Source organism: Crinia signifera, chromosome 2, assembly GCF_055691185.1.
Source record: "Crinia signifera chromosome 2, ASM5569118v1, whole genome shotgun sequence".
Taxonomy (NCBI): domain Eukaryota; kingdom Metazoa; phylum Chordata; class Amphibia; order Anura; family Myobatrachidae; genus Crinia; species Crinia signifera.
The window spans coordinates 83,569,699-83,583,531 of NC_139218.1; the positions used below are offsets into that span (position 1 = coordinate 83,569,699).

The 13,833-nt window shown below is 42.3% G+C and overlaps 1 protein-coding gene across 9 annotated transcripts in view; it reads right to left on the reverse strand.

The window, feature by feature from the left end:
- The window catches only part of CDKL5 (cyclin dependent kinase like 5), a 325,745-nt gene that overhangs the window by 45,829 nt on the left and 266,083 nt on the right, over positions 1-13,833 (reverse strand). For all 9 annotated transcript variants that reach the window (XM_083172507.1, XM_083172502.1, XM_083172506.1 and 6 more), the window contains 3 exons: positions 9,759-9,839; positions 7,457-7,614; positions 2,302-3,316 (listed from right to left, as the gene is read on the reverse strand). In XM_083172507.1, the coding sequence (XP_083028633.1) occupies positions 2,302-3,316; positions 7,457-7,614; positions 9,759-9,839 (1,254 nt within the window). The remainder of the gene's footprint in view (positions 1-2,301; positions 3,317-7,456; positions 7,615-9,758; positions 9,840-13,833) is intronic.

A 13,833-nucleotide genomic window follows, 5' to 3' on the forward strand; every position in this document is an offset into this window, starting at 1 on the left:
GGGAGGCTGGCAGAGTAGAGTGCGCTGTGGCCATTCTAAACAGCGGTCACGGCTGTGGGGTAACACCCAAAAACCATAACACCATTTTGCTATGTAACGGTGGTTGTAATCTGTTAGTTGACTAATGGGACCTACACATGTGGCAATTTCAGCGCATTTCCTAAGCAAACTGACTAGATTGCTTATAAAATAACCCTACATTGCTCCGTGTGTAGGGGCTGGATGATTAAGATCCTGCATTCAGGATAAATCTAGTCAGATCACCAGTCAGGGCAATGTGGCCTGGAGAACACTGGCCCTGACAGATCACATCGCTGAGTAATCTAGCATCGCACAGATCACTCAGCACAGACGCCGTGTGTGTAGGCCCCATAACATATTTGATGACTGCACTCCAATCAGCAGTAAAATAAGTTCAAGGGTGATTCTCTGTGTGACTCATAGGACACCTACATACATTAAAGTATGTGAACTGTTTATATGCCACGCCCACAAATATTTAATGTTTTCTGGTTCTGATAGAGAATAAACAATGGGGACTTCCACTGTTTCTTCCTGCAGTCAACACTAGATGGTGCCCAATGGAGCAATTTGATTGTTGCTCTGTTCTGGAGCACTAAGACACATTTCAGCTTGCATTGCTGGTGAACTGAAATGTGCGAAATGTGACCTGAAAATTCTAGGCTCTTTTAAATGTCACATCAGGTGATCATGATATACAAAGCATGCTTGTGCATGGTCTATATTATGCAATAAAAAAAGATTACTCCGTGAATGGCAGTATTGTAATAAAAAATCAACAATTTGTAGTAAAGATGAATTTCCTTCAACAAAGAATTATAGTTTATATAGTTTATATACAGATGTATCTGATGTGCTCATTGTTGCTGCAATTCGGACGATCATGCTAGTCTGTCTCATCAAAATCGCACAAGCGGCATGGAATCACCACCATGCTTTTCTAAGAGATGCAGGACTGAATTAGATGGATGCATGTGTCGATGGTATTGCGTCAATCGCCACGGAATTCGCATGTGGTGATTGGTGCTGCAACGATGAGAGTAGCTACATCTGTATACTGACAGATGCTCAATTATTTAATGATATCACACAGGTACTTGAAAGGGAGGAGTAATCTTGAGCAAGAAAGAAGCACATTTTATTTCCCCCAGCACAGTGATGGCCAGATGTATCAAGCTTCAAAAAGTGATAAATGGAGAGTGATAAACAACCAGCCAATCAGCTTCTACCTGTCATTTTTCAAACCAAGCCTGCAACGTGACAGTTGGAAGCTGATTGGTTGGTTGTTTATCACTCTCGATTTTATCACTTTTTAAAGCTTGAAACATCTGGCCCTCAATGATATCTGTAAACAGATTTCATTCTACGTGATAATAGAATTATATTATTTGCAAATATATAGAAAGCACCCAATACACATAGAAGCCTTGAATCGGCTTGTGGGCTTTCCATATATTTGGAAATATACAGTATGTAACCAAGATCTATGAATTGTATTATCATGTAGATTTAAATCTGGTTACTGATCTCATTCAGTGTTCTGTGGGAAACAAAAAGAAACAAGTTTGTTGGACATGTTTTACCATAATGCAACAACATAGGAATTTAATTTGGGAAGGATGTTAAAACAGCAACTACATGTAGTCTGAGGTTGGTCTGTCATGGTCATTACATCATCAAATAAGGACTTTTTAAGGTGACTATAGTAGTGGAATAAATGAGCTTGTATATTAACCTTTTCAATAATCTTCAGAAAGCAGGAATGACAGAGACTGTGTTTTTTTGTAAGAGCAAGTTGTCTTTACAAAAACCGCAGTAAAAAAAACAACAACCCTGGTAGTGTTTTCTGTGCAATCTTTATGAGAAGTATATCTGGCCAGTGACATTTGCAGGTAGTCCAAATAAAAAAATATTGGCTGCAGTTTGTCACAAGTCTCAAATACTTTGATCACATTCATGCCATACCCTTATGATAGCACCAGCAATATGGGTGATGAGACGCACTGAGCTGCAATCTACTCATATGGGAGTTTATTTACTAAGATGGGAGTTCTATTAAAGATGTTGTTATGGGCAACCAATCAGATTATATTATCTACTATCTTCTTAAAGGTGATAAATAAATAAGAAGTAGATTCTGATTGGTCACCCGTAGCAATATTTCATCTTCACTAGAACTCCTTTATTAGTAAATAGAACCCATGGAGTCTACACACAGATAACTTAGCAGCTGAAAGAGAAGGTTAGAACTGAGTTGTACTGTAATAAAATGAAACCAACCCTGGTAGTGTCTTCTGTGCAATCTTCACGAGATGATCCAACAGATCTTGTCAATGTTCGATGTTGTACCTGAGGAGATAGCAACTGTAGACTGTTGGCCCTGGATGCCATGCCTTGCCCAACACTTAGTCCTGGGTCATTGCCCTTAACCCGTACTCTGTCCCGACTCACATACATGGAGTGTCTGTGAGGACGCTGTTGGGAGGAGAAAGGACTAGTGTAACCTAGGCCATATGAAAAAGATTCATGTGGGGCTGAGAGTGAGTGGGAATGACTACCATCCATCTGATCAGGAAGCTTCAGCTCCTCCATGGTTCTGGAATGCCTAGTGGTTGGCCTTCGAGACTCCAAAGTCGCTTCTTTTCGATTAGTCCTTCCAGAGGGACTCAACATACCTCTATTGTCAACATGCCTAGGACCAGCAGGACTAGTAGGAGAATTTAAGTCATGACAGCTAGATGGAAAATATCTACTGTTTGGCTCCAGAACTTGTCCTCTATTTTCACTAAGATTCCCCACTGACTTTGAATCTGTCAGAACACCATGACCTTTTGAATAGTTCATGTATGAACTACTTTTCTTTGAGGACTGTGGTATGGTGTCAATGTAGCTATGGCGAGCATGTCTTTCACCCGGTTGTAAACTGCTGGTTTTTCCTTCCATAAATGAATGTCTGTTATGTTGAGAGCGTGAACTTGATTTCAAGTATTTGGTGCCTGGTCCTTCCGTGGCCTTTTGCTCAGTGCTAAAATCAAATTCATTCTTAGACTTTGCTTCCTTTGGACTAAGTAGATGCGGCAAATTGTTATTGGATAGATCCTTGTTACCAGACCCACTTTGGTTACTCTTTTTTGGATGGACTGTCGGACTATGAGATCCTGCTGGGTGGTTTCCATTGATGAACGTCTCATTTGGCTGATGAGTCTCTTCAATTCGTTTTGGTCCAACAGACAGAGTTTGTATATCTTTACTGTTTGATCTGTGATGCGGCTGTGAGCTTTTACTAGAAGGCTTCCTGAAATATAAAAAAGAAACAATTTTTACAGAATGCCCAATTGTGCAGTGAAAAAAACACACAGAGAAATAACTTATCCTATTTCTATGTTAAACGCTGACTTAACTCGGGTATTGTGGGAAAAACTTTTTTTATTGCCGATTCAGTTTTTTTGTTTTAAACCTCTTTTTGTTGCGGTTTCAAAGTTGCACGCAACTCTGTTCTTCTGATGGAAATAGCTATTTTATCACTGTGCATACTCCATGGCCAAGTATAATTCTATGATTTAGAGTCAGATCATGTCATTTGCATGTAAGCTAAGAATTCATATGGTATGTACCTGGAATAGTGAGCAGTGCATGATGAGACGCAGAGATCCATCTGATTTACAATGAATCTCTTGCACAATGTATATGGCTGGTTCAAATGTGTTCTGACAATGATAATGGCTTCTTTCACAAGATGATGGATAAGGATGGTAAGGCCCACAAATCTGCAAATGCAGGGGCAGAACAACTGGCACAGAGGTTGAATAGGTGCAACGTGTTGAAGCCTCTTGGGTGTTCAGGGGTCTGGTGGAAACTTGTACTCACAATGTGGCACTCACTGTGAAGCTATCACTCAATGCCGTGCTAGATGAATGAAGTTAGGTATTCCTGCATGATTCCTGACAGTGCTACAGCACTGCAAACACTACATGATAACAATACAATAAAGAAAAGGCAGATTTCAGCTGAAGGAGGGGGTGGATTCATTTATTTACTGTAGATGTGGAAGGGTGTCCCATCAGTGTCCATGCAGTACCCCAGAAGGCTATTGTAGTGTGAGCAGAATCTGCCCACTCTAATTGCTGGAAAAAGGCAAAACGCAATTGAATCCCAAATGTCACAAAAACAGTTGTATATTATTTTTTTATAAAAACATTTGGGTACTACATCTCTCATAAATGTAAGTGCCCTTATTCAATACAGCTAGACAAGTTCTGTAATTCTTAGAAATGTTTGGGTACAACATCTCTCATACATGTAAGTGCCCTTATTCAATACAGCTAGACAAGTTCTGTAATTCTTAGAAACGTATTCATGTTTTAGAATAATGCCAATTACCCAGTAACAGTAAAAATCATGTTATTTTCTCATCCATTGTTTAGGAAGGGAAGCAGATTTTTTTGGGCCTTGGACCCAGCAATCACTAGTTCTGCCACTGTACATATGGTAGAAGATCTGCATTTATTTCCATGTAAACAATTACTGAACTTAGATATAAAGAGATGATAAATTAGGCTGAACAAACCTATATTATTCAATTAAAGTGCAATTTTAGCCCACACACAGTGGAAGGCCTCATTACATATTGCTACTCTAGTGACAGTCACAATTCCCTTGGGCTAAGCCACATTGTCAAGAACAAAAATGTCTGTAGGTAATGGTGCAATATAAATTATGTGGCAAAGATAAAATGATATCACATGAAAATTCTATGTTAATAACCATTTTCATACAAAAAAAAATATTTTAAATACACAAACAATACTTATCTGTAATAGTAAACAAAATAAAAAAATAAACAATTTCCAGAGAAAATGTTCTGACAACTATCCATGATACAGCTTAAGTTACTCAAATGTAACATGCAGATATGCCCTCATACATGTTTGCTGCAGTCACGCCAAACAGCTGCTCTTAGAATGTCAGGATGCGTGAGATTCTAGTGTTGTATTTTTTTGGGGTTAAAAATGCATCTTTAGCTGGCCATACATCAGAAAGTCCAGTCTTAAGACCGGTCACAATCAGAATTGTGTACAATTTCCCTTGAAATCCCCGGCAGTCCTTGGTGGTTTTTAGACACACAATCTACTCAAATCCATCATACAATCAGTCATACTGTACAATCAATCCATCTTACAATCAATTGAGATTGTATGATTGGGTACAATATCATTCTGATGTATGGCCACCTTTATTCACAGCATGACTATGATGCACGAGGAGAGACTATGCTGTAAAGGAGACAGTCTGCGACTGAATCTCTGGACTTGACTTAAGGCCCCCATACACTAGGGCGACTTGTCCTTAGGACAAGTCGCCCCCGACTTCCCCCTGAGCTTCCCCGGCTGCTCCCCGGGGGAGCTTGATTAGATTGGCACTTGATGTGCCATTTTTTACATGTGATAAATCGTCTCGATTTATCACATGTAAAAAACACGGGGAGCAGGGGGGAGGGGGGCTACAGAGCAGGGCTGCTGGTGGGAGCAGGGGGGGCTGGGGACGCTGCGGGGGACACAGGCGGCATAGAGCCGGGCAGAGGGAGCCGGGAGCTGTCAGTGCTAGAAAAAAAGCCTATACAATAAATGGGCAGCCTGTGATTGGCTAAGCGCTCTCTCAGCCAATTGCTGACTGGCTGAGAGAGCGCTCAGCCAATCACAGGCTGCCCATTCATTGTATGGGCTTTTTTTTTTTATTCAGTACTGACAGCTACCGGCTCCCCCTGCCCGGCTCTATGCCGCCTGTGTCCCCCGCAGTGTCCCCAGCCCCCCCTGCTCCCTCCACCGCCGCGCCGCCCCACTAGGTCCCAAGTTGGGTGGTCGGACGTGCAGCAGGTCCGACCACCCGACGCAGATCCGATGCGCACGCGACCGCGCATCGGATCTGAGGGGACATCAAAACTAGCCGATTTTGGTCCGATTTTGGCCAGATCCGACTGATCTGGCCGAAATCTGACCAAAATCGGCTAGTGTATGGGGGCCTTTAGACTTGTTTGCTAGGTTGCATATACTAGCAGCAGAGCGTACAGGTCAGCCCCACCCCGCCGCCCCACCCTGCCACCTGCATCTCCTAGCATGCAAGGGATGTGCACGAAAACACATCCCCTTGCATGCAGTGCCGACCATCGAATGATTTTTCTCCCATTCGGAAATAAAAGACAGTCTGAATTGACTTTTATTTCCGTCACTGATCGCTGGGCTGGATAAAACGCTGTGCGTTCCTCAGATGCCACCGCCTGTCAGAGTGAACGCTTTGGCGAGTGTGATACTCGCCAAAGGCATTCACACAGAGGGTCTGCACATGTGCATATACACAGTCCACCACCATCGTTAACGGGGCCAAATTCATCCCCGTCCGATCAAGCCTGAGTAAGGCTGTATACAGTATATGCAGTGCTGAAAAGTACTAGCCGCAGCTTTTTTTCTATACTGTTCTATTCTGCTTTTTATACATACTCAGGACCTTATTCTGGTTGACTCGCAAGGATGCAAATTTACACCCTTGCGAGTCCACCAGAACCCGCTCTGCGAATGGTTGTAACATAAGTATCCATTCGCAGACCGGGGGGAAACTCCATCTTTCGCCGGCCATCTAAAGATGTGGTGCGTGCACATATACAGTATATAAAGTGACTCTCAGGTCACTTATATATGCGTGCACCTCCGGGAGGAAGTGAGCGGTGATGTCAGCTGCCAGCACCCGGCGCCCACATCACCCGGTGATTTCCATGGGAACGCCCAGCATTTCATGGGCGTTCCCATGAAAACGCTGGGTTTTCCCCTGTGCGATTACCCCTGCCCGCCGCCCCTCTCCCAGCAATGTTGGGTATGCAGTCTGTCTGCCGTGGCCGCACACACCATGTGTCTGCTCATGCGCAGAAATGCATCTGTGCCCAGCATTGGCCCTGTGCGAATGAAGGGGACCTTGCGAACAGACCAGAATAAGGTCCTCAGTCACACACACTTTGACAAATTTGCGTTATGGTATTTGGGTGCTGAAGGACACCCAAGTAGTTCATTTTTCTCAGCTGCTGGTGCACACTGCCGTTTTAACACTTCTTTACTTTTCCATAGACTCAGTCACACACATTATACGTGTCAAATATCAAAGTAATAAGCAGAGTCTTTTTGTGCATCCTAGTCTTATATTGTGTTGTGACAAAGATTTTTTTTTGCAAAAGAAGATGCCTGACTTTAGCAGAGTTGCACAGGACCTGGCGGCTCACTCACTCCAGGCATCTCGCGCTGCATGGTGTATTGCGACTGAATGTTTGAGGACACATGTGTACTTTTGTATCTGGTTTCACATTAATTAACATCATGGTGATCTCCATATCCCTAGAAAGAAATCGGTATTGTGGCGGAAATGATCACATATCACTGAGAGAGACAATGACCTGCTTGCTGAGTTGCTGTCTGAGTGATGAGTTTTTCTCTTGGATGATCTGGAAGGAGAACTCCCACCACGATCCAGAAGTCTCTGAGTCTGAAATGCAGGGTGGTTGAGGCTCTGCTCAGTCAGATATCTATCAGATGGGTTTAGCTTCAGTAGGTTCTAGATAAAACAAAGATGCATTTATAATCATGAAAAAGCAATATAAGGTATAAATGCAGCAAGGAAATATTACTAATACATACCTCCCAACTTTGTGAATGATAGAATAGGGACACTCGCGCACCCGAAAAGGGGGCGTGGCGTATGCAAACTAGGGTGCGGCCTATGCAAATTAAGCCACGTCCCCGTTTTCGGTCGCGAATAGACGCTGTGTGCACAGCGCTGTGTGCACAGCATCTATTCTGTCAGATTGCCCCCCCCCCTCCGCAGGGGGACACTGCCGGTCGCGGGAACGTCCCCAAAAATCGGGACGTTCCCGCGTTTAGCGGGACAGTTGGGAGGTATGCTAATATTTAGATACCTATAATCCTGCACAATAAAAATAAATAAATATAATAAAAATTATTCAATATTCAAATCTTATCTGTGGCAGTTGGAAAGTTTATAAGTCATTTGCAGAGTTTTACACCAGATTTAAAAGAATTGAGAAAAGGTGGCTCAACAGTAAGCAGTGTTTTATTCCTTACTAGAGTAATCCGTTTCCACCTCGGTATTCACAGTATTTATTACACCATCAACACATAAGTTAGATAAGTACAGATTCCTGTATAACTACACAGGAAAAATATTTTGTGATACATGGGGCCTAATTCAGTCCTGATCGCAGGACAAAATTGTTCTCAAAATGGGCAAAACCAGTATTCATAGCGCTTCACTTTTCCCACATTTTACAGGCTTATTCCAAAATTGAATACATTTTTTTTTAAGCTCAAATTCTACACACAATACCTCATAATGATAGTGTGAAAAATGGTTTAAAAAAACATTGTTAAAAATAAAAAACTAAGAATTTATGTGTACATAAGTATTTAAAGCGGACATGTCCAAACTATGACCGTCCAGCTGTTGTGAAACTAAAATTCCCATCATGCCTTGCCAAAGTTTTGCTATTAGGGAATGCTAAAACTATTGCAAGGCATGCTGGGATGTGTAGTTTTGCAACAGCTGGAGGGCCATAGTTTGGACATGCCTGATTTAAAGCATTTGCCATGACTCTCAAAATTGAGTGCATCCTGTTTCCACTAATCATCCTTAAGATGTTCCTAGAGCTTAACTGGAGTCCACCTGTGGTAAATTCAGTTGATTGGACATGATTTGGAAAAGCACACACCTGTCTTGACAGTGCATGTCAGAGAATAAACTAAGCATGAAGTCAAAGGAATTGTCTATAGACCTCCGAGACAGTATTGTCTCAAGGCACAAATCGGGGACAGGATGCAAAAAATATCTGCTGCTTTGAAGGTCTCAATGAGCACAACGGCCTCCATCATTTGTAAATTAAGTTTGGAACCACTTGGACTCTATTCCTAGAGCTGGCTGGCCTTTTAAAATGAGCGATTGGGGAATAAGGGCCCTCATCAGGGAGGTGACCAAGAACCCTATGGTCACTCTATTAGAGGGCCTTATTCTAGTTCACTCTTTCTGACAAAACCCTTCTCAGATGGACAAAACCATGTGCACTGCAGGGGGGCAGATGTAAAGTGTGCAGAGAGAATTAGATTTGGGTGAGTTATTTTGTTTCTGTGCAGAGTAAATACAGGCTGCTTTATTTTTACACTGCAATATAGATCTCACTTTGAAGTAAAACCCCACCCAAATCTAATTCTCTCTGCACAAGTAACATCTGCCCCACCTGCAGTGCTCATGGTTTTGTCCATCTAAGAAGGAATTTGTCAGAAAGAGTGAACTAGAATAACCCCCAGAGTTACAGCATTCCTCTGTGGAGAGTCAGGCCTCTGTAGGGGCTAACACATGCGAGTAGCAATTTCTGCACTTAAGCATGCCATCCTGAATCAGGCCCTCTGTACACAGCTGCTGTGCAATAATATACTTTTGCCACAAGAGGCAAAAAATATGCCTCATTCCATCACAGCATCAACCATCTTTGTGAACATTAGTCATCTGAGTAACCCTTACAGCAGATGGTGCAGTGTATATGTGGGCGCGATATATCATTAGTTGTATCAGCCCTGTGCTAGATCATACCTAGGTTTGCAGCTGGTGGAAATCATTTGTTTAATTTTACAATTACAACTAATATGTACCCAAATTGTGTTGTTAGGTTTAATACATATACTACTTACCTTCATGAGGTCAAGCAAAACACTACTTATGATTCCCAAATAACGTCTTTCCAAAGACTGCGGGTGATTGACAGCAGGAAACTTGAGGAATGGAGAAAGAATGCATTAATATACCAACATTTTAAATACTATCACACACAATAATAAACATAATTTATAAGTCTTAAAATAAACATGATATACTTTTGGCAACCTGTGTCTGTCCAGCCGTTTCCATATCATACAGTATATGTGAGCATGCGACTAGTGTGATCGTGAAGGACAAGCAACTACTTTGCTTTACAGGACCGTCTAGCTGTGTAACTAGTGTGGTCTCACACAAGTAGGCGAGTTGAGTGACTTTTGCCTGACACACTTATTTCCTTGAGACGTTAATATGTGCAAATAATTTTTATTGGATTCTGGAGGACACAGGATTTCCTTGGATGTGGAACGTCCAGAGAGCAAGAGCTGTCTTACCGATGAATTTTAAAATAAATTGATTGAAGCAGGTACTGAAGCTTGAGGAGAATGCTAGGTTAAATTGTTCCAGGTGGGAGATGATGAGAGAATGGGGCAAACTTTTTAATTGCATCATGGGTAAGAAAAGGTGTATAATCTGTCAATATTTCTAAGGTGGACGCTACAGTATTGATAGAGAAATACGACTTGAAGAACAAAACAGACAGGGTCAAAGTTGACACCAGAGCAGAATAATTGGGAACTGATGAAGTTATGTCATTAACAGTGAGGGAGAGATGAGAGACGGTGGTAATTCTGGCAGGAGGTTCAATTATTAGCTTAGTATTGAATCTAGGCATACATTTGTAGAACACAGAGTGATAGTTGGTTACACAAATCAGAACAGAAAGGAAGAGGTCAAATGATTTCATGAAGAGAAGAGATTTGCAGTGAAAAGGTGGCCAATGACAGAGTCTTGTGAAACTGGAACAGATTCTAATATCGCTAGCGATTTTGTGCCTATCGTGTGGTGTGTACAGCGAACCAGATGACAATTGACAAGTTGGACGCAATTGAATTATAGATTGTAAGCTTGCAGCAGGGCCCTCCTACCTCCATGTCTATTTGTTGTTATCAAGCTTGTTCTATCATTGTCTACAATTGTATAGTGCAAATGGAATCTGCTGCGCTATATAAGAAACTGTAAATAAATAAATAATATTAATAGGGAAAGTCCTTTTTTTGGTAGTGTTGACCATAGCAACCAATGAGTCCCTGGGTACCATTTCTCTAATTGCATCCTGGGAAATTATAAGCAGCATCTGATTGGTTGCTATGGTATGCTATTAGTAAATCTAGAACATTTTTCTATCTGGATCCATAAAATAAGCGTTTAAAATACAAAGGAGTACCAGAAGTAAAACTGCAAACGTCTTATGTAGATTCGTTTTGATCGTTATTTCATAAAATGCCCTGTATTTTTACTTTTGTAGATCAAGGCTGAATAATGTTTAATGCTGTGTGAGTTAATGTGCTTTGATCATTCGAATTTTGGTCTAGATTCAAAGCAATACAGATTCTAGTAAAATCTGTCTGGAAGGTACTTGACAAAGTACCCACATTTCCTCAAAAATAGCCATTAGCAACATGTTAGCTCTACTTGCAATTATACTAATTTAGATACTAATATATACCATAACAGCCTTTCATGTTTACTTGTGTACATGATGTAGTACTGTACCTAGTACCCTGCCCTTAAAGTAATATAATGTACTGTATTTCTGTACATTACCAGATCAAAGTATTGTATTTATGCATATTGCTTCAGCCAAAAGATATCATTTACATATAATAATAACAGCATCAGATGACTTTACTACAAGTACAGAACATACGGCTTGCCTACATTAGACGTCCTTGTACTGTACAAAATGGTATATTTTTCCAATGAAACCACCAGCTTCAAATGCTGTATATAAGATAAGATATGGTTGCCTACCTGACCCTTTCCTTCAGGGAGGAAATGCTCTGTTCCTGGGCTTCCCTGGTAATGTATGACTGCCATCACCTGTGGTGAAACACCTTTCTTATCAATAACCTAGCTCCAGAAAGGTGATGGAATCATACATTACCAGGGAAGTCCAGGAACAAAGCATTTTCTCCCTCATGGAGAGGGTCAGGTAGGCAACCATGAGGTTCTTTTCTTTTTATTAAGGTTAACTTTTATACTGCCTTCTGGCGCAAATACAAGTATTATATTATATATTACAGTAGCTTCCACCCCATCTGCTCTTTTTACTTGTGAGATGTAGATATCACTTGTTATGTATTAAAACAGTGACATACATTTCCTTCCGTTTCCTACAACAAAACATATACATACCGACATCTAATGTGATTTCACTTTGTTTTACAGCACACTCATCGATTTCCTGGTTACCTCAAATCGGTTCAATGGGGGGTGGGCAAATCAGCATATGCTGGCATTACAGGAGCGGGGAGACGCGATCACGGCTTTGCCCCCCCCCCCCCACTTCACACTGCCGATTACCAGCATGTGATTGCAGGGCTAATTTGTTCTCACCATGATTTTGCTCAACATGTATGGACAGCGGATGTTGGCCAGAAAATCGCTCAGTGCATACACACTGAGTGATTTCCCCCATGGTCAACGATTTTCACAGGGGGTGCAAGTCTTTCTATAGCAGGACGCTATGGAAAGCCGTTCCGTCTGCTTGTAAAATCATGCATCAGCACTCACCGCTAATCCCCCCACCATACACACTGGGCGGCTTTTGAGCTGAAAGCAGCTCAAGCAACAAAACTCAGTTGCTTTCAGCTCAAAATCGCCCAGTGTGTATGGGGCCTTTTACTATTGGAGAATCAATATGAATAAACATGTGAGTAGAAGACCAAACTTGAACAAGTCATGAAAAGTATCACTCTAGGGATGGCCATCGACCAGCAATGATTCATAACTCAAAACAGAAAACTTTTCCATCAATAAGGGAAAACCAGATGGTTTCCCTTCATCGATTGTACATAACCGAATATATTCCCCCACCCCAAGGTTATGGGACATGGAGTATAGCTCCAACTATGACATCCAGGAAGTCCTGCGCTCAGGTTCTGATAGACTCATGGGCCAAACAGTCAAAGATAAGGGATCACCATTATCCGGGGAAACCATCAATAGTCATCCATTGCATAGTTGGCTACCATCGAGGGCCATTTGAAATATCCCCCCATCAAGCACACCGATGGCCATCCCTATATCACTGTGTACAACTGCAAACAATTCTGAGGCTGAGTAGTACACGTTCACTTGAAAACCTTGTTGCTTTCACAATCTCCCTGAAATGCGTTTTCAAAAGTAGCCGAGTATGTTTTTTTTCCATAGAGTAATTGTGGTACTTGTTTCTTAGCATGGCGCCCCCGATTTTGATCGAAGTGCGATGCGATTTTTAATTGTACAAGCACCCTAATGTGCGCTTAAAAGGTTAAATGCACCCCCATTCTCAATGCCACCCCCACTATCAATGCCAACCCGAAACGTGGCGAGCACAGCGAGCCCGCGAGGGGTGGCGGTACGCGTCCTCCGACCTTTTCATACCCCCACTATCCACGTCAGCGTGGAGTTGATTTTAGATAGTGTGGTGAGCGCAGTGAGCCACCAAGCCCGAAGCGTGGCGAGCCCTGCGAGGGGACACGGATTACTTTACATGTATTCCGCTGCGCTCGCCACGCTTCAGGCTCGTATTCCGCGTCCCCTCGCAGGGCACGATGTGCTTGCCACGCTTCGGCCTTGGTGGCTCGCTGCGCTCGCCACACTATCTAGAATCAACTCCACGCCAACGTGGATAGTGGGGGTATGAAAAGGTCGGAAGACACGTACCGCTGCGCTCGCCACGCTTCGGGTTGGCGTTGATAGTGGGGGTGTCGTTGACAATGTGGGGGGAATTTAACATTGTAAGCACCCATCAGGGTGCTTGTACAATTAAAAATCGCATTGCATGCCATTTGCTGGCATGCAATGCTATGCGATCTTTCATTGTACAAGCACTTCTGTTAATTTAACGGGAATATCGCATCGCATGCATCGCATACCACTAATAACGGTATGCGATGGTATGCG